General features: G+C 40.3%; 1 protein-coding gene and 2 pseudogenes across 1 annotated transcript in view; 1 reads left to right on the forward strand and 2 right to left on the reverse strand.

The window, feature by feature from the left end:
- The window catches only part of LOC133049659 (ATP-binding cassette sub-family C member 4-like), a 204,609-nt gene that overhangs the window by 106,867 nt on the left and 76,620 nt on the right, over window positions 1–21,122 (reverse strand). The window contains exons 14-19 of the mRNA XM_061133820.1: window positions 20,396–20,492; window positions 16,398–16,607; window positions 14,825–14,965; window positions 13,935–13,972; window positions 13,460–13,554; window positions 4,722–4,868 (exon numbers count right to left, since the gene is read on the reverse strand). Of these exons, the coding sequence (XP_060989803.1) occupies window positions 4,722–4,868; window positions 13,460–13,554; window positions 13,935–13,972; window positions 14,825–14,965; window positions 16,398–16,607; window positions 20,396–20,492 (728 nt within the window). The remainder of the gene's footprint in view (window positions 1–4,721; window positions 4,869–13,459; window positions 13,555–13,934; window positions 13,973–14,824; window positions 14,966–16,397; window positions 16,608–20,395; window positions 20,493–21,122) is intronic.
- On the reverse strand, window positions 9,419–10,116 carry LOC133049660 (protein tyrosine phosphatase type IVA 1-like; annotated as a pseudogene).
- Window positions 10,774–11,084, forward strand: LOC133049661 (HIG1 domain family member 1A, mitochondrial-like; annotated as a pseudogene).

The following is a 21,122-nucleotide window of genomic DNA, read 5'->3' on the forward strand; positions in this document are numbered from 1 at the left end:
AAATGAAGTGTAGTGAAAGCCGTTCAGTTGTGTCTGACTCTTTCTGACTCCATGGACTGTAGCCCACAAGGCTCCTCTGTCCATGGAACTCTCCAGGCAAAAATACTGGAGTGGGTAGTCATTCCTTTCTCCAGGGGATCTTCCCAAACCTGTATGTATATATACATATGTGTGTGTGTGTGTGTGTGTGTGTGTACAACTAAATCATATTTTTATTAAAAAGAAGAGATATTACTTTGCCGACAAAGGTCCGTATAGTCAAGACTATGGTTTTTCCAGTAGTCATGCATGGATGTAAGAGTTGGACCATAAAGAAGTCTGAGTGCTGAAGAATTGATGCTTTTGAACTGTGGTGTTGGAGAAGACTCTTGAGCGTCCCTTGGACTGCAAGTAGATCCAACCAATCCATCCTAAAGGAAATCAACTCTGAATATTCATTGAAAGGACTGATGCTGAAGCTGAAGTTCCAATACTTTGACCATCTGATGCGAAGAGCTGACTCATTATAAAAAACCCTAATGCTGGGAAAGGTTGAAGGCAGGAGGAGAAGGGGACAACAGAGGATGCCCACCCTATGGACTGCAACATGCCAGGCTTCCAGGTCCATCACCAACTCCCAGAGCTTGCTCAAACTCATGTCCATCGATTCGGTGATGCCATCCAACCATCTCATCCTCTGTCGTCCCCTTCTCCTGCCTTCAATCTATCCCAGCATCAGGGTCTTTTCCAAGGAGTAAGTTCTTCGCATCAAGTGGCCAAACTATTGGCGTTTCAGCTTCAACATCAGTCCTTCCAATGAACACCCAGGACTGATCTCCTTTAGGATGGACTGGTTGAATCTCCTTGCAGTCCAAGGGACTCTCAAGAGTCTTCTCCAACACCACAGTTGAAAAGCATCAATTCTTCAGTGCTCAGCTTTCTTTATAGTCCAACTTTCACATCCATATATGACTACATGAAAAATCATAGCTTTGACTAGACGGACCTTTGTTGGCAAAGTAATGTCTCTGCTTTTTAATACACTGTCTAGGTTGGTCATAGCTTTTCTTCCAAGGAGCAAGTGTCTTGTTTTAAGTGTAAAAGAAAAGGGCAGTGGTTAATACCATTTCACAGGAGAGGGAGTTCCCAGACATCATAACGCCATTGGCACTGAGGTTTGCTAGGCACTGACCATGTGCTAAGTGCTGTGAATGTACTAACATGCTTAATGCCCAGAACATCAAGACAGATAAGGTAGGTATAAGTAGCATCCTCAAGTCATATATGAAAAAACTGAGACACAGAGAATTTAAGTAATAAGCACCTGAGTATTAACATAACTACTACCAGCTATTACCATTTGTAACTAGCACCAGGACTGAAACCAGGCAGTTGACTCCAGACTACACACTTTTAAACTAAGGTAGACAATATCCCGAGAAGGAAATGGCAACCCACTCCAGTATTCTTGCCTAGAGAATCCTGTGGACAGAGGAGCTTGGTGGGCTGCCGTCTATGGGGTCACACAGATTCAGACACAACTGAAGCAAATTAGCTGCAGCAGCAACAGCAAATATCCTGCCTTGAGATTTTCATTTCCTACAGTATCTACCAGCTTTAGCCTCAGTCCCGTGGCTACTTGATGGCCAGGCCAAGGCTACTCCTGTCCTCCCTCCAGCCTACCACCCTGCTTTGACAGATCTTGTCAATCATCGCCTGCAAAAACAAAGCCACCATGGGCCTCATCACAAGTCTTACCAACCTGTAAGCATATACACTGATGAACTAACTCTTACAGGAACCCAGGACAGATTACTTTAAAAGCAAGACAGATCAAAGGCCTCAGCATGGAGGAAGCAACCACTGGGAAACCATCAGGGACACTCATATCAAGAAACTTGCAACTGTTATGCACCACAAAGCCTCTAACATGTCACCAAAAGTCCACAATGAAACAATATAATTAATTTTCTTGAATAAGATGCTTACATTTTATCAATCTTATATTTTAATTAATTTTGCATTACCATTTTACATAAATCTCAAAACATGGGCACATGCCAGAGCTCTGTAGTCCCAGAAATGGATGGGAAATGAAAGAAACACACAACCTGTCTCTTGTAGAGTTTCACTGGAAGAAGTCCCTAGCAGACAATCTGCCTTAAGGCTATTTAACAAAACATGTTTTATTAACTAGTCAACAATATTTGCACCAAAAGTAGAGTGTTTCATATGCTACTCAAAAAATGGATTTCAAACTCATTCTGCAAAGTGAATGTTCATTTATCTTTCAGTCAGTCAGTTCAGTCGCTCAGTCATGTCTGACTCTTTGCGGCCCCATGAATCGCAGCATGCCAGGCCTCCTGGTCCATCACTAACTCCTGGAGTTTACTCAAACTCATGTCCATTGAGTCGGTGATGCCACCCAGCCATCTCATCCTCTGTCGACCCATTCTCCTCCTGCCACCAATCCCTCCCACCAGCATCAGGGTCTTTTCCAATGAGTCAACTCTTCGCATGAAGTGGCCAAAGTATTGGAGTTTCAGCTTCAGCATCAGTCCTTCCAATGAATACCCAGGACTGATCTCATTTAAGATGGACTGGTTGGATCTCCTTGCAGTCCAAGGGACTCTCAAGAGTCTTCTCCAACTGACGCTTCTTCAAAAGCATCAATTCTTCGGGTCTCCAGCTTTCTTCACAGTCCAACTCTCACATCCATACATGACCACTGGAAAAACCACAGCCTTTACCAGACGGACCTTTGTTGGCAAAGTAATGTCTCTGCTTTTTAATATGCTATCTAGGTTGGTCATAACTTTGCTTCCAAGGAGTAAGCATCTTTTAATTTCATGGCTGCAGTCACCATCTGCAGTGATTTTGGAGCCCAAAAAATGAAGCCTGATACTGTTTCTACTGTTTCCCCATCTATTTCCCATGAGGTGATGGGACCAGATGCCATGATCTTAGTTTTCTGAATGTTAAGCTTTAAGCCAACTTTTTCCACTCTCCTCTTTCACTTTTGTCAAGAGGCTTTTTAGTTCCTCTTCACTCTCTGCCATAAGGGTCGTGTCATCTACATATCTGAGGTTATTGATATTACTCCCGGCAATCTTGATTCCCGCTTGTGCTTCTTCCAGCCCAGCATTTCTCATGATGTATTCTGCATATAAGTTAAGTAAGCAGGGTGACAACATACAGCCTTGACGTACTCCTTTTGCTATTTGGAACCAGTCTGTTGTTCCATGTCCAGTTCTAACTGTTGCTTCCTGACCTGCATACAGGTTTCTCAAGAGGCAGGTCAGGTGGTCAGGTATTCCCATCTCTTGAAGAATTTTCCACAGTTTATTGTGAACCACACAGTCAAAGGCTTTGGCATAGTCAATAAAGCAGAAATAGACATTTTTCTGGAACTCTCTTGCTTTTTCAATGATCCAGTGTACGTTGGCAATTTGATCTCTGGTTCCTCGGTCTTTTCTAAAACCAGCTTGAACATCTGGAAGTTCACGGTTCACGTATTGCTGAAGCCCGGCTTGGAGAATTTTAAGCATTAATTTACTAGCATGTGAGATGAGTGCAATTGTGCAGTAGTTTGAGCATTCTTTGGGATTGCCTTTCTTAGGGATTGGAATGAAAACTGATCTTTTCCAGTCCTGTGGCCACTGCTGAGTTTTCCAAATTTGCTGGTATATTGAGTGCAGCACCTTCACAGCATCATCTTTCAGTATTTGAAATACCTCAACTGGAATTCCATCACCTCCACTAGCTTTGTTCGTAGTGATGCTTTCTAAGACCCACTTGACTTCACATTCCAGGATGTATGGCTCTAGGTGAGTGATCATACCATCATGATTATCGGAAGATCTTTTCTGCACAGTTCTTCTGTGTATTCTTGCCACCTCTTCTTAATATCTTCTGCTTCTGTTAGGTCCATACCATTTCTGTCCTTTATCGAACCCATCTTTGCATGTTCCCTTGGTATCTCTAATTTTCTTGAAGAGATCTCTAGTCTTTCCCAATCTATTGTTTTCCTCTATTTCTTTGCATTGGTCGCCGAGGAAGGCCTTCTTATCTCTCCTTGCTATTCTTTGGAACTCTGCATTCAAATGGGAATATCTTTCCTTTTCTCCTTTGCTTTTTGCTTCTCTTCTTTTCACAGCTATTTGTAAGGCCTCCTCAGACAACCATTTTGCCTTTTTGCATTTCTTTTTCTTGGGGAAGGTCTTGATCCCTGTCCCCTGTACAATGTCATGAACCTCCATTCATAGTTCATCATGCACTCTATTAGATCTAGTCCCTTAAATCTATTTCTCACTTCTACTGTATAGTCATAAGGGATTTGATTTAGGTCATACCTAAATGTTCTAGTGGTTTTCCCTACTTTCTTCAAGTCTGAATTTGGCAATAAGGAGTTCATGATCTGAGTCACAGTCAGCTCCTGGTCTTGTTTTTGCTGACTGTATTGAGCTTCTCCATCTTTGGCTGCAAAGAATATAATCAATCTGATTTTGGTGTTGAAGTCATTTATCTTTAGATACACACAAACTGAAATAAAAGCTTATGGTCTTCTATATTCAGATTTTCTCTAGTATGAGAAAAATTTCGGTAATACTTTTTGTGGAAAATTAATCAACATGCACAGGAATTTCTTCTAAGAATCTCCTCCATTTTCAAATATCAAATGTAATCAGGCAACATATGTGTTAACAAGGCATATTTATTTAGAAACTATATGTCTAACTTACCTATTGTATTTCTATCGAAGAATAATACTGGAGCTCTCAAAATAGACTCCAACATTTTGTTGTGCAAAATTTGTGAAGAATTGACAAGGATGTAGAATAACAACAGAGATCTTGTGATGCCGAAAAGGACAGTACCTACAGTTAAAACTGAAACAAAAATATCTCTCAGAGAGTATAAGATCTCTGGCTTTTCTTCAATGATGCTAAAGCATGATAGGCAGTTTATAAAGAAATTATGCATTTTATTCAATAAATATATATACAAATTCATATATAGAATATAGAAGAAAGTCATGAGTTTAATACATTCACAAGATACATTTTTATTTTTACAATATTGTAGTGGTTTTTGCCATACATTGACATGAATGAGTCATGGGTATACATGTGTTCCCCATCCTGAACACCCCCTCCCATGTCCCTCCCCATCCCATCCCTCAGGGTCATCCCAGTTTACCAGCCCCACAAGATACATTTATACAGAAGAATATAAAAATCACTATGTTCCTCTCAGTAAATAGCAAAGACATGGGGGGGGGGGATCAGGTGTAAACTACAATTTCAGCCTTTCCTAATTCAATTATAAGTTTTTATGAAAAGTTATAAAAAGTAGTTGATCTTCCTTTTTCCATATTTCAAATCTTACTATTCACAATGTCTCTAATCTAAAATTGATGAATTCTTTGATATGCACAAACAGGATACAGGAGAAATAATTCACTATTCCCTTGTAAATGGAAACATTAACATGGAAATTTACTTCCAAATTACATTTTAACACAAGATAATTAGACAAGCAACTAATCTCTCCCTAAGTGCTTTATAGAAATGAACATAATCACTTAAATTTATGTTTTATTAACAATATAAATTAGTACTTACCATGCATATAAAAATTAAAATAACCCTCTTAACATCTCTTGAACTCATAATGCTAAGTAGAATGGGGACAACTTCTGCTATAAATATTCCATCAAGTACTTATTTTCTCCCTTCAGCTTTCACATCACTCTTATTTCAACTCTCAAAGCTCCTCAAATTCCTAAATTCCATCAACAGGCATTTGCCTTATCCCACCTTCCTATGTGAATGAAAAACAGAATCCTTTCCTTCTTCCTTTAAGTCTCCACAGTCCACCAATTCAGAAAGTAAACAATAAATGAATTTATGTTTCTTAGCAAGTGATCAACATTATAAATACCAAATTTCAATGAGAAGGTTCTTACAAAGATAAGAAATTCTATCTTTGCAGAAAGCTTCTGTGAGGGTTTCCTGTGGGAATATTTAATATTTTAGATGAGGGTTTCCTTTAAAAAGTATGCAATGCTACAAAACTGTGGTGCTGGAGAGGACTCTTGGAAGTCCTTAGGACAGCAAGGAGATCAAACCAGTCAATCCTAAAGGAAATCAACCCTGAATATTCCTTGGAAGGACTGATGCTGAAGCTCCAATACTTTGGCCACCTCATGTGAAGAGTTGACTCATTGGAAAAGACCCTAATGCTGGGAAAGACTGAGGGTAGGAGGAGAAGGGGGTGACAGAGGATGAGATGGTTGGATGGCATCACTGACTCAATGGACATGATTTTGAGCAAACGCTGGGTGATAGTGAAGAACAGGGAAGCCTGGCATGCTGTAGACCATGGGGTTGCAAAGCGTTGGACATGACTGAGCAACTGAAGAACAATGGTGCTACATACATTCTAAGCACTCCTGTGAAAGCAGAGAGCCTTGCTAATATTAGTCTGGCAAGACAGATGTTGAATAAATCACATTCAGTTGGAGACACTATGATCTCAAGGTAAGAAACAGGAGGAATCCTAATCCCCAGACATTGGACTTCTCCCTGCTTAGCTTCTCTCTTAAGTAATTAGTGAATCCCAGAAGATGAATAGTATAGCAAAGGGGAATGTTGCATATCTGTAAGGGTATTTCATTTGGGGACCTTGCTGCCAGAGGATTTAATCCAACTGTTGTAGGGAGGGAGCCAATTCTGACTCCATGTTGAAAACTATTTCTTTGACTTAGTTTTATTATTGTAATCATACTCAGTGGCTTGCCTGGAGGACCCTGCTCCTCTACTTAACTGTAAACTGAAGTGCTTTTGTTCCACTCATGGAGAGATAGTTTGTCCCTGCCCACTTGTGAATAGAAGAGATTAACACACACCTTCTGAAAGCTGGACATTCCTTTGGAGATGTTTTCCAAGACTGAAATGGCAACCTACTCCAGTATTCTTGCTTGGGAAATCCCATGGACAGAGGAGCCTGGTGGCCTACAGTCCACGGGGTCGCAAAGAGTCGGACACGACTGAGCGACTTCATTTCACTTTCCAAGACTGAAAACCCTTTCACTTTACTTCCCCACTACAGCTCCCTCTCTATCCTGCCTTTTGACTTCAGTTCCTCATTGCTTCTTTCTGTCTGATCTATAAAAGAACCTGGCATCCAGATTCCAATAAGATAGGCACTCGTCTGCCATTTTCTCAGTCTACTGGTTCCCTGATTAAAGTCTCTTCCTTGCCTCAACACCTCATCTCTCAGATTCATCGGCCTATCATGTGGCGAGCAGAGCGAGCTTAGACTTGGTGACACAACTTCAATAAAAGCCAGGATTTATTCAGGCTGAATTGGAACAATCTGAACCACAGTGTGGGGATCCATTTCTAACTCACTTGCCCATCCAGATAATGATATAAGATTTAGCCAAAGCAGCCTATTAGAACAGACAATAGCTACATATTTCTGGTGGCTGATTTTCTCAATGAATTATCTTAGTTTAATTTCGAAAATCTAGTAGAGAGTATATTTTAGTGTCATTCAACCTCTTTCTTCCAGTAGATTTTTTTTTTTTTTTTTTTTTGCATTTCATGATTTATTTAATGTTCAAGCTCTTACATTAGATTTTTACAAGCTGGTGAACACTGACAAATTATTTCTCTCGCAGAACTATAACTGCATGTTCCCAGACAGTATAAACATACAGTTTAACTAATATCAATACATACATATCACCATTTTATAAATTACATAATAAACAAATTTTCAAGTATCAAAATATTGTTACCTAGCTCTAAAGGTATATAAAATATGTGTCTGCTCAACTCATTAGTAGAAACTCATAAATTTTTTTCAAAGGAGGTTGGAAATCACACCTCAAACAAAAATGAATTGGTAAACAACTCCAGGAAAGTATGAAAAAATTACAAGAATTTCAGAGATTTTATTATTAAGAATTGTTATTATTAACAATTGTTAAGTATTTCTACCCTTTAAAAAATTTACTAAGTTGAAGTGTATATTCTACTTGTTCTGCACAAGACAAAGCCAAAATTTTACTAAAAATACTTAATAGCCCCCTCGCATTCTTTTTTCAGGCCCTCTGAGTAAGTGCAAACATTAAAATTAACTGAAGGCTTTCTTTTGCTTGAGACATTAAAGACATGTATTTATGTACAATGTAGATTTTCAAAAAAGAGGTCTTCTATAACAGTACAAAATTATATTTATAGAAGACATCAAATAATCACTGTAAGACTTGGTTAATTTTTAAAAAGGAGTAAATCTGATGTAATCTGGTATGAATGTGGGAGAAGCAAGCATACTGTGAGCAAATAATCTTATGGGCCCTACTTATGGGCTCTTTTCCTTGAAATGATTAAAAGAATAAGCCCCTTAAGGCCCAGAATGTTTATAGTTTCTGGGATTTTAGTTCTATATGACACCGAAATATACAAGTATTTTACTAGGCATTTTAGCACCTAGTCTTTCTAAATTTCTTACATATTGATAAAATTCTGGCATGGAAAAAGATTTAAAGTCTCAACACCACATGAGTTCAGGGAAGGTCAATTGGCACAAATGACATTTTTTTTTCATTTATTTTTATTAGTTGGAGGCTAATTACTTTACAATATTGTAGTTGTTTTTGCCATACATTGACATGAATCAGCCATGGAATTACATGTATTCCCCATCCCGATCCCCCACTCCCACCTCCCTCCCCATTCCATCCCTCTGGGTCATCCCAGTGCACCAGCCCTGAGCACTTGTCTCATGCATCCAACCTGGGCTGGCAATCTGTTTCACATTTGATAGTATACTTGTTTCAATGCTATTCTCTCAGAACATCCCAGCCTCACCTTCTCCCACAGAGTCCAAAAGTCTGCTCTATACATCTGTGTCTCTTTTTCTGTTTTGCCTATAGGGTTATCGTTACCATCTTTTTAAATTCCATATATATGCGTTAGTATACTGTATTGGTGTTTATCTTTCTGGCCTACTTCACTCCGTATAATGGGCTCCAATTTCATCCATCCCATTGGAACTGATTCAAATGGATTCTTTTTAATGGCTGAGTAATATCCCATTGTGTATATGTACCATAGCTTCCTTATCCATTCGTCTGCTGACGGGCATCTAGGTTGCTTCCATGTCCAGGCTATTATAAACAGTGCTGCAATGAACACTGGGGTGCACATTTTAAACTTTGAACAGCAAGAATCCTTTGCTAAGTATCCAGATAGGTTGATCATAACCCAAACATAAAGGTTGCAATTCTGCCAGGCTTGTGACCTGGTGAAACTTCTTTTCAATGCTCCTATGAAAGCAAAGCCAATATGTTGGCTACCATGTATGACAAATTTCATCCTATCTCAGGTTCCACTTACAAGCAATGGCACTAGGCACCCCAGTTTTATTAAATGCAACAGTTGTTTCTATGATCATTGGAGCCTTTGAAGCACATCCATCCACATTTTAGGACAATACTTTTCCAAATACAAAAGTTGCTTGCTGTTAAAAACTCCATGCCGCTTTTGTCTTATGAACTAGACTGCATCTTCATATTTTATTCCACCTTCAATTAATGCTTGAGTGATGATCACTGGAGCTCTCCCAAGGCCTACAATACTATGAATGGCAATACAACAAGCAGGGTCTTCACAAAACTTAATTTTCACAAGACTTAACGAATCACCAACAAGCTAGTTAGATGGTGGTGTGTCATCACCAAAAGGCCAGTTGAGAACATGGATGTCTTCTCCACAAGAATAGTTGCTTCACATACTCTTACTATTGTGGTAACACTGTGTTTCTTGTGCTGTGCCGTGCTTTGCTCAGTCACTCAGTCATGCCTGACTCTTTGAGACCATGGACTATAGCCCGCCAGGCTCCTCTGTCCATGGCATTCTCCAAGCAAGAATACTGGAGTGGGTTGCCATGCCCTACTCCATAGGATCTTCCCAAACCAGGGATCGAAACCAGGTCTCCCATGCTTCTTAAGTTCCTCTGTAAATTTGTTTAAGGTTGCATTAGTTGGATTGTGTGTAGTAAGAAATCTCATGTATGTGACTTGTATGTGACTTCCACAGGCAACAGGCAGTTTATTTGAGCCATGTTAATTTAGTTTAAAAAAAATTCAGTAGGGTTATGAAAGAATTTTAAAATTTTAAAATTGAATGCAGAAATGATGCAAAGAAACTGAATCCACTTCATTATACTCCACTTGAAATCATCAGCACTTTTGAGAAAAAAGTTTGGAGTAATGGGAAAGGAAATGAACCTCCTAATAAGAAACAACTTCAGTCCAGTAATACTGAGGCAACAGAATGGAAGTATACTGCAGTATACCCAACCCAGTCAGAACTCTTGCAAAAATGCTCTGTGGATTTCAATTCAATATTTCTGTGTCCAAGCTAATCACTCTTATGGGGGCTTCTTGTTGAGTAGTAATGAATTTGCAAAGTTCCCTTGTCCACGAAGGGGTTGTGCTATGCTAGGCAGTTATCTTCATTGTCCTTCCACTAGCCCTAAACATGTGACCAAGAACACCACAGAACTGAGGAATATGTTTACTGATTGAAGACTGTGGCCTAGTCATACAGCTAGTACTGAGGTAACATCGACACAGACGGTGATGGCAGCAGAGGAGGGGCTGTGGTGGTCATCACAGGGCGATGGTGGGAGCCTAGTAAATTTTAAATATAATCATTCTAACAAAAGCTTGTGGGAGCCTGAGACATCTTGTAGTTGTCTGTAGATTCTTCAGCCACTATGTCAAGCAACACAGATGTTTCTCTTTCTCCGTAAGTTGAAGATAAGGGATCTAAATTTATCCAAAAAGCTAGACAGGCATCATTTATCCCTGCTGAAAGAGCAGGTTTTTGGGATAGCAGTTTCTATAAAATGTTGCATATAGATTTACATAAATTGAAGACTAGGGGAAATACTAAAATGTCTGTTCACCTCATCCACATGCATGTGGATGGTCATGCATGGCAGCCCAAGGCTTTGTTGTGGGAGCAATGACTCTTGGTATAGGCTATTCCATGTATCAAGAATTCTGGGCAAAACCTAAACCTTAGAAGAGGAGATGCTTTCTTGGTCTTATTGGTGGTTCTTGCTTTAGTTAGATATCTCATATTGGGGTTATACGCTTGTGTTGAAAATAAATTATTTGGGTCAGACAATAACATGGTAATTTGAATATTGGCTTCCTTTTGCAGGCTTGATTTGCCTGATGACCAAGTTGTTGATGACCAGTTCACCAACTAGGTCATTCAGAGGAGTCAAATTAGCACAAAAGAAACATGTCACTTTTAAATGCACTTGACAGTGGCAAAATGTACATCTTCTTAAACTCTTCTCATAGAAGAGGCATGAAGAGGACACCATGCCAATCCTGAAATGCTTTTAATGCAACATAGGAATCTTATTATCCCAGTTAACTCCTTCCTGACTGCTTTGTAGACAGTACTGTTTTAAGGGCTGGTTGGCTCTTAAACCAGCCCTTTCTGAGAAACCCTTTCAGAATAAAAGGGAATTTTGGTTTTGCATGGTTGAACTTTGCCAATGAATTATTACTTGCTGTCTATTTTAGACTATTCAAATTCTAGTGATTGATATTCAAGTTCACAGTGAGTCATAAAGCAGTGGACACAACTCACAATGCATTTGGCCGAGGAACTGCTAATGAAGAAACAGTGCAGTGGTGGTTCAAGAAGTCTGGCAAAGGAGACTAGATCCTTGAAGATGAGGAGTGCAGTGGCTGGTCATTGGAAGTTGACAGTGACACCTGAGAGGATCATCAAAGTTGATCCTCTTACAACTACACAAGAAGTCACCCAAGAACTCAACTTTGACCATTCCACAGTTATTTGGCATTTGAAGCAAACTGGAAAGGTGAAAAAGCTCAATAAGTGGGTGCCTCATGATGGTGGTGATGTAGCTTAGTCATTCAATCATGTCTGACTCTTTGCAACCCCATGGACTGTAGCCTGCCAGACTCCTCTGTCCATGGGATTTCCAAGGTAAGAATACTGGAGTGGGTTGCCATTTCCTTCTCCAGGGTACCTCATGAGCTGACCACAAATCAAAAAAAAAAAAAAAAAAAATCGCCACCTTCTCTTAATCTATGCAACAACAATGAACCATTTCTCGACTGGATTGTGATGTATGATGAAAAGTGGCGTTTACATGAAAACCAGCAATGACCAGTTCAGTGGCTGTACAGAGAAGTTCCAAATTCAAATTTGTACCAAAAAAAAGGGTCATGGTCACTGTTTGGTGGTCTGTTGCTGGTCTGATTCATTACAGCTTTTTCAATTCCAGCAAAACCATTACATCTAAGAAATGTGTTCAGCAAATTGATAAGATGCACAGAAAACTGCAATGCCGGCAGCCAATTTTGGTCAGCTGGGAGAGCCTAATTCTTCTCCATGACAGTTCCTGACTGAACGCTGTACAACCACCACTTCAAAAGTTGAACAATTTGGGCTACAGTTTTACCTCACCTAACATATTCACCTGACCTCTTGCCAAGTGACTACTACTTCTTCAAGCATCTCAACAACTTTTTGCAGGGAAAATGCCTCCACAACTACCAGGATGCAGAAAATGTTTTCCAAGAGTTCATTAAATTCTGAAGCACGGATTTTTACCACAGGAAAAAACAAACTTATTTCTCGTTGGCAAAAATGTGTTGATTTTAATGGTTCCTATTTTGACTAATAAAGATGTGTTTGAGCTCAGTTATAATGATTTAAAATTCAGGGTCCGAATCCATAATTACTTTTGCACCAACCTAGAATACAACATTGTAAGTCTTCTGACAAGTATGTGTGTTTTTTTAAAACCAAATCTAAAAAATTGATAACATAGCTATTTAAAAGTGTTATTTATTTCAGGATCATAGTTGTAAACATGGGAATAACTTAATTGTAGATTCCCATTTAGCTCTTTTGTAATTGCAGAACTATATTTTGCTGCTGTTATATTAATTTTAAAATGTCATTTTTAAATAGAAAAGTGTATTTTAAGTGCTAAAGCAAAGGTAAATGAAAAACACTTTTAAATGTGTGCAATATGTACATTTTCTCTGTAAGAAACATAAATGCTAAACTAAATAAATTACCTATAATGGAAGTGATTTATAAGTAAACTGGTTTGGCCAGACATTATACAAACTTTGGTATACTACAGAATGGTTTGATGTACTTGTGAAATTCTCTCATCTAACCTGAATTTCCATTCCATGGTGATAACATGGTAAATGTACTATTATTAAAGTAAGTGAACACATCAAATAAATAAGCAAAATCATTCTAAATAATTCACAGAGTAAATATGAATCAGACTGTTAAAACATTACTGAATTACTCCCAGAAGCCCTAGTTGCGCACATGGGTTCATTGCAAGCACCTCAGACTCTCGTGTAATAGACCAGATGATTCAACTTTACCTGAATAAGTTTGAAAGTACCAGACAGGATCACGCACCACAGTTATATTTCCTTTACCATACACCATGCCATACAGGGCACTCTGTTCATTTGCCCTATAAAAGAGGAAGAAACAACATTGCACTAGACAGAATTTAGAAAAAAAATTAACCTCAATTTGGGGGATGTATTTTATGCTAGAAGCTGGTTCCCAGCCCACTGGGCCCTGTGTCCATCTGCCTTATAAAAATTCAACTTGAATCATGACTTCTGGTTCTGAAAATTGTCTTGTGAGGAAGCAGCTGAGGGTCAGACATGGGGAAAGACCATGGCAGGGTCACAGTCCACCCACAAGAAGTTTACTTTTTCTTCAGGGAAACTACCTGAGGGTCAGAAGAGGAGGCTGAACAAGCTCCACCCCCACCCCCAAATCTTTGGGAAAGTGAGGCTTCATGTAGCCTTCACAGCACTTTGCATCAGACCAGGAATCACTCACCAGTCTGCAAGCCACCAGTCCTGCAGGGCGTAGGCGACCTGGAGCAGGAAACACAGTCACTCAGACACTGAGGTCACTGAGCCTCACCCCCGCCACCTCCCCCCCGCCCCGCTCACAGGATGGGGGAGGGGAAGGCTCCAGGACAGGTAAGCGGTCCTTCCGGCTCAGGTCTGCACCAAGCCCCTCACCCCGATGACCACAGGTCAGGGGAGGGCAGCTTACATGTTAAAATCTTTAAAAGGCATTCTTTTTTTCCTAGAAGCTCTCTGTCATGTATAGACAGCATCAGTAAGCCTCACCTATTTTGCTCCCCACAGAAAATGCTTTTCACTGTATATCCAAGCAGACTGTAAATTCAGTAACAATAGTGCAAATGTTGGGCTTTTTTAAATGAAAGAAGCTTGACAGGTACTGATGGTCAGTCTTCTGTGTCCGCTTGGCCAGAACAGTCTTCAGTGATTCAACCAAACACTCATCTAAATGTTTCTGTGAAGGTATTTTGTGGATGTGGTTCACATCTACTGACAGAACTTAAGTAGAGGAGATCACCCTCAACACTGTGGTGGCCTCATCCAGTCTATGAAAGGCATGAAGAGTAAAACCTGAGGCTTCCTGGAGGAGGAAGAAATTCTGCTTCAAGACATCAGGGTCAGCTCCTGCCTGAGGTTCCAGCCTGAAGGCCTGCCTTTTTGATTTCATGTTCACCCAGCTAGGCCCACAGCTTCATGGGCCAATTTGAAATAAATCTCTTTATACACACACACACACACACACACACACACACACACACATAAATATATACACGAATAATAACAATAAAATAAATACAGTAGAAATAGTAGGTAAATATCAAGTTGAGGGCGTAAACCAAGATAAATATTTTTATTTACCTGAGCTGCAATGTTTACTAGAATAAGGAAAACCATGGTTAACCAATGAGCACCAGCAGTGAAGTAATTCTTGTAGGTCTTAAAGCCAACACTTCCTTCCAAATGACTCTCGTCTGATAGTGTAACCTGTATATTCTCAGTCTGGAAAGGAAATGGCAATGAGAAACAAAATTTTAAATGATGAACCCTAAAATTTCAAAAGTTCAACAATGCCCTCCACCACAAAGCTGTGGGTAATAGACACATCTCATACTCTGGTAGGAGTGCAAGATGGTCTATCTCCTATAGAGAAGAATGTGGAAATATCTAGATAAACCATATGTGCATTTACCCTTGGACCCAGCCATCTGACTCCTAGAAATTCATTAAAAATAAGGAAATGTCATTTGCATGAGGTTATTCATGGTTGGGTGGCTTTGCTTAAAGTCAATCATGAGTCTCAGCACACATACAACACACCTGATTCAAGTATGAATGCAGAAACTTGTTCCAAAATAACAGACAAAATGATGTGGAGCAATAATAACAGACAAAATTATACAGACAAATAATAGATAAAATGAAAAATAGACAAAATATGTATCCTTGTAGATTATTTGTGTAACTTAATGATAGAAACATAAAATGTAGTTGGGCCTCGAAATACTACCCAAATAGAGTAAACTGAGTTCATACAGCAAATTGGAGTAATGTGAGTTTGGATAGCAGGGGGACAAACATATGTTCTGAATCTATTTGGTTCCTAAATTTCAGAGAATGATTCCTGAGTGTGGAATGTGAGGAACTAACCTGAATACTTATCAGAATCATCCACGCTCCTGGGTCTGGATAATGAGGGTTTAGATAATGAGGAATATTTGTATTTTTAAGGGAGATCTAGTGCATTTCTGCAGTTCTGTCTGCAGGACTGAGAATGCATGATAGAGTCATAAGAGCCAAGAATGTCCTCGGGTCTATGCTGGCTACTGGGGATTCAAGGTGCATAAGATGTGGTTCTCAGTGTTGAAGGTTAAGAAAGGAAGATGGTAACTAACTCCAAAGTGTCTACCCTGTGTCAGGTCCTATGCAGAGGTTACCTCTGGCCTATCACAAACCTCCTAACAATGGCGCAAAATACAACCATCAATCACCTGCAGTGATAAAACATGTCAAGACACAGAAAAAGTAGCTGATTTAATCAGGAACTCAGCAGGACTCAGTCTAAGGGGGTCTTCACATTAAGCCTCTGGACACATAAGGGAAGCTGAGGGCCACCATAGTGAGTAGAATGTAACTCTTCCACAGCAAGTGGAAGAGTTCTCATATCAGTGTGAGTCACATGCACCCAGAAATTTATAAGTAAAGCCAGTAGTGGTCCCCATAAGATTCTCCTTCCTACACCCAAAGGAGAACACTCATTAGGCTTGTTCCCTTCATGCTCTTAATTCTACCAATTCTATAGAATAAGGTTTTGGCAACTTAGGATCTATAATATTTGGTGACAAAGGAATATGTCATGAGTGGAGCAGACTGAAGGTCCATGAGACCATTAAGACTATACAGATCAGGGCATGATATAGGATGAGAAACTCACATCTCGGCCCTCAGGAGCAGCATCTTTCAACAACGGTGTGGAAGCCTGTTGAGACTGAACTGAAGTCTCAGAGGAGGTCTGATTCCTCAGACTGAGAGTTCCTGGACCCGGAGATGGTTCAGCCTCCTCATTCTCCTTCTTTAAAGGAGTATCAAAATATACCCAAGATTTCATGAATTCACTGTAAGTCCCCTCTTGTACCATCTTGCCCTGAAATAAAAATAAAAATTGTGAAAGGAATGCATTTGAATTTGATAATACTAACCTAATCTACCTAATCAAGAGAAGTAAACTGGTCTTAAATTATGATTTCTCATACAAAAGTGATCTTTAAGTCTAGAATTCTACTTGACAAATTTAGGTCAGTTCAACTGGACACAGAAATGAACATTCTGGTTTCTTCCAAACCCTGTGTTAGGTGTTAGGAGACATGAAAGAAATGTGTGGCCATGTGTTAAAAATGGAGGCCACTGACATAACTTCCACAGGCACTTAGGGAAGCAAGAATTACAAAGGCTGACGGGAGTATCAGTGAAATCTTCTTAGACAACATGGAAATTGAGATAAACCTCAGGTGACCATGAGAACTTTAAAAAACAGTCAACTAGGGAGGATATTCCAGAAAAGAAATATAAATTGGACCAGAGGTGAGCACAAGAATATCTGCATAAGTAAGGGTCACTCATCAAATCTTCGCTGAGCATGTCACAGTCATAGTTGGGACAGGAGGTGTAGGAACCAGCCCTGGACAGAAAACCTACGAGCTAGTTTTTCATGATCTTCAAGACTGCCCATTAAACTCCCGAAGTTCCCCCAAAAATTCAATATTCCACCTGATAAAGTAATTAAACAAGGAGGCCATGAGACTGGAGTGGCTCCAAAGCCTTGGCAACCTGTGCCAGCAAACCAAAACCTAAGCCAGAATCAGTTCACTCAAATCCAAGAAAAAACTTAAGAACAACCAATCACAAGCAGCCAACCAGATTTCCCCCAATCAGGCAACTGCTTAAGCTACAGCCAATCTAATCATTTACTTTGAACACATGTGACACATGACTGTACAGTTTCCTTCCCCTCCAAAATTATATAAAATAATGTGAAAACACTTTCAGTATTTTCTGACCCAATGAAACAACTGATTCACTCAGCTGATTGACTCAGTGGCAGACAAAATGTTATGCAAAATCTTGAAATAGAAAACTAATCAAGGGAGGGCACCTCTGTTTAATAAGGAAGGTCAGAAGGAAGAAGTTGACCCAGGCCCTAGTTGGGACCCTTTTCATCCTACCCTCTGAGGTGGTCCACTGGGAGAAAAGCAGTGAAGCTTTTGGGTACCTTCTGATACTGCAGAATTAGAAAATTCAGGATATACGGTGTCTTGTTCCACTTGGGAGGCAAAATTCAAGCACTTTATTTAATGAAATTATCCCTTTCCACTTAGTATCTATATAAGATATTAAGTATCTATAAGGAAATGACTGATAGTACAAAGACAGCAATTTCACTCAGTAGCCAAGTACTGACAATTCTGAGGGGACGGGGGGGCAGCCATCCCCTCTCTGCTGTTAGAGAGGGACCAGACAAACAGAAAGGATGTACCCCAACTCATCCAGGAGTATTCAGCAGTGGACAAACGGTTGCTCTAATAGTACTAAACTTGAGGGAGGTCCTCAAAAGACACATAAGGGAACCTAAACATCTAGGCACATACTAAATAGGTTATTCTGCCCATTGATTCTATGTTCCTAATACTACCAAAGTGGGGTTTTACACACTAGTATCACTCCCTCTGTGGGCTTCCCTGATGACTCAGATGGTAAAGAATCTGCCTGCAACTCAGGAGACCTGGTTTTATTCCTGGGTTGGGAAGATCCTCTGGAGAAGGGAATGGCTACCCACTCCAGTATTTTTGCCTGGAGAACCCCATGGACAGAAGAGCCTGGTGGGCTACAGTCCATGGGGTCACAGAGTAGGACATGACGGATCAACTAACACATACGCACGCGCGTGCGCGCGCACACACACACACACACACACACACACACATCATCATCATCATCCCCTCTGCACATGAAATTAATTTCTATCAAGCTTGAGAAATCTGAAACCCCAAATTCTGGAGGAGTGAAGAGTCAACACATGGAACTGCTTCTAGAGAGGTAGAGATGCTTTATTTTAATCTTTCTTAGTGCAGAAATTCATTTGATAAGTGAGGGATTTGACCAAGGGCCCATTTGAACAGACAAGGGTTTCATGATGGTGCTGAGGCATAGAGGTAAACAAGCCAAGGGGTGAAATATAAACCACCATCAAGTCTGAAATATTCTCACTAATCTCCACCCCACCCCCAACCATGCTAAGAGTTGTGGGTTGAATGGTGGCCCCTGAAAAAGGCATGTTCAAGCCCAAAACATGACACCTGGGAACATGACCTCATTTGGAAAGAGGGTTTTTGCAGATGTAATCAAGTTAACATGAGGTCATACTGGAGCAGGGTGACCCTACATCCAATTAGACTGATGTCCCTATGAGAAGAGAAGAGACCCAGACAGACACGGGGACAATGGCCATGTGACATCAGAGGCAGAGAGCACAGTGCTGCAGCTGGAAGTCAAGGAACACAACGAAGGCTGGTGAACAACCAGAGGCTGGATGGAAGGATTCTCTCCCAGGGAGAGCATGGTCCTGCCAGCACCTGGATTTGGGACTTGTAGTGTCCAGAACAGGGAGACAATAAACTTCTATTGTTTTAAGTCACCCAGTTTACAGTGCTTTGTTACAGCAGTTCTAGAAAGTGATACTCTAGCCTGAGCCCACACTTCTATCTTCTCAGCTTTACTAAGACTCCCAACTGCTTCTGCTGTCACCCCTCCAGTGACCATCAGAGGACTCTCTTAACTCCCACATCAGACCACATCCCTCCTCTGCTCTGGACCATCCAAGGCTTCCATCGCACTTCTGGGCTTGCTGCCCACTGCTCAGGGACCAGCTCCCTCCATGTCCCCCTGCTCACTCTCCTCAGACACGCTGGTCTTCCTGCTGTTCCTCCAACCTGCCAGGTCAGCTCCTTCCTTAGGACCCCCTGCCTCAGACCCCCTCCCCCAGGTGACTGTGTGGCCCCCACCTTCATGTCACTCAGACCCCGTGAGGCACCAGCTCCTCAGGGAGGTGGCCAGGATGTCACCCTCACTCCCTCTTTGTCACATCCTCCCCATAAGAACAGGAGCCCCATGAAGGCAGGGCCTTGTCCTCCTGCCACACAGGCTCCCACATGCATCAGGCACATAGAGACCTGGGCAGGGAGACCAGCAACTGGCGACACCAGCAGAGTGGGTGTCTCTGACCAGGTGCTCAGGTACCCAACCTCACTTCTGGTGTTAATGGAAGATGCTCTTGAGGCAAACTGTGTATAACAATCACCTGGATACAAACAGATCTTAACATGTCTAATATCTAAATAATACATTTTGACTTAAGTTGTGAAAGGGGAAAACAAAATGTTCTAAACAGAATAGCATCATTACCCTTAACAGATTTCACTAGAACAGTGATAATTCAGTACCTCTGTGGTAGCACTTTTTAAAAAACATTTTATCTTGTATTGAGGTATAGCTGATTAATAACGTGACAGTTTCAGGTGAACAGTGAAGGGACTCAGCCATATGTATACATGTATCCATTCTTCTCCAAACTTCCCTCCCATCCAGGCTGCCACAAAATATTGAGCAGAGTTCCATGTGCTAAACAGTAGGTCCTTGTTTGGTAATGGCATTTTTATACACTTTAGGGTTTATGTGGCTTAGAGAGTAATAGTGACATTTCTACAGGCCTTTGGTTTTACTCTCCAGGGCATAAACATCAGCCTGAGAAGAAAAAAGGCATAAAACTGAGGGAGAAGGGCCATTTACCAAGAACCCAGGAAAAATTTCTGCAGGGAGAGCTGTCCTTCAACATACCTGAGTGCAAGCAAGCTCCATAGACTTTTAGAAACTACTTACATTTTCCAATATCAGAATCTGACTTGCAGCTTTTAGGTACTGCAACTGATGAGTCACTAAGATTGTGATCTTCTCACGCAAGGCTTGGCAAATACATCTACAAATTATAAAAGGTACAATATGCAAAAGCAAATTAAAAGGGCTGCTCCCAACTGAAAACACAAATTTTGAAAACATAATGAGACAAAGACTACACAGCAGTCAAAGATGTATAGTTTAAATACCAAATAAATAATACAAAGTCAATACAAATACAAATCAATGATTCTGACTAAGTCCTCAAATTTACTGGTAGCAAACTTGAATCTAGTTCTGCTAAAAAAAAAATTCTAAACAGCAGTCCAGTGAAGGAGTGACCAACAGCTAAGTCTTTTTTTCCCCAAAATGCAGCTTAACAATTATTTACATGCCTCACAATGAAAAACAGTTGAGTGATACTGAGGCTCCAAAAGTTGACTGAATTAAAATACTATTTTATTGCTAAGTGGGAAGGGGAGAAGGGGGATTTATGTCATATAAAAATATGTACATTTTTCTTAGATAGTTTTCTGATTTTTTATGATATATGATGTACATAGTAACAAAAAAAATTAATAGATTCTTGGTAACCTCTTCCAGAGTGCATTTTCTAGACACTTCTTCCAAAGTATTAGATAGAAAATGAATGCCAGCATAGCCTCCATCAGTGTCTATAATATTTCCAGTTCCATCCAGGAAGTAAGTCTTC

The sequence above is a fragment of the Dama dama genome, chromosome 30 (genome assembly GCF_033118175.1).
Source record: "Dama dama isolate Ldn47 chromosome 30, ASM3311817v1, whole genome shotgun sequence".
In the NCBI taxonomy this organism is placed as follows: Eukaryota; Metazoa; Chordata; class Mammalia; order Artiodactyla; family Cervidae; genus Dama; species Dama dama.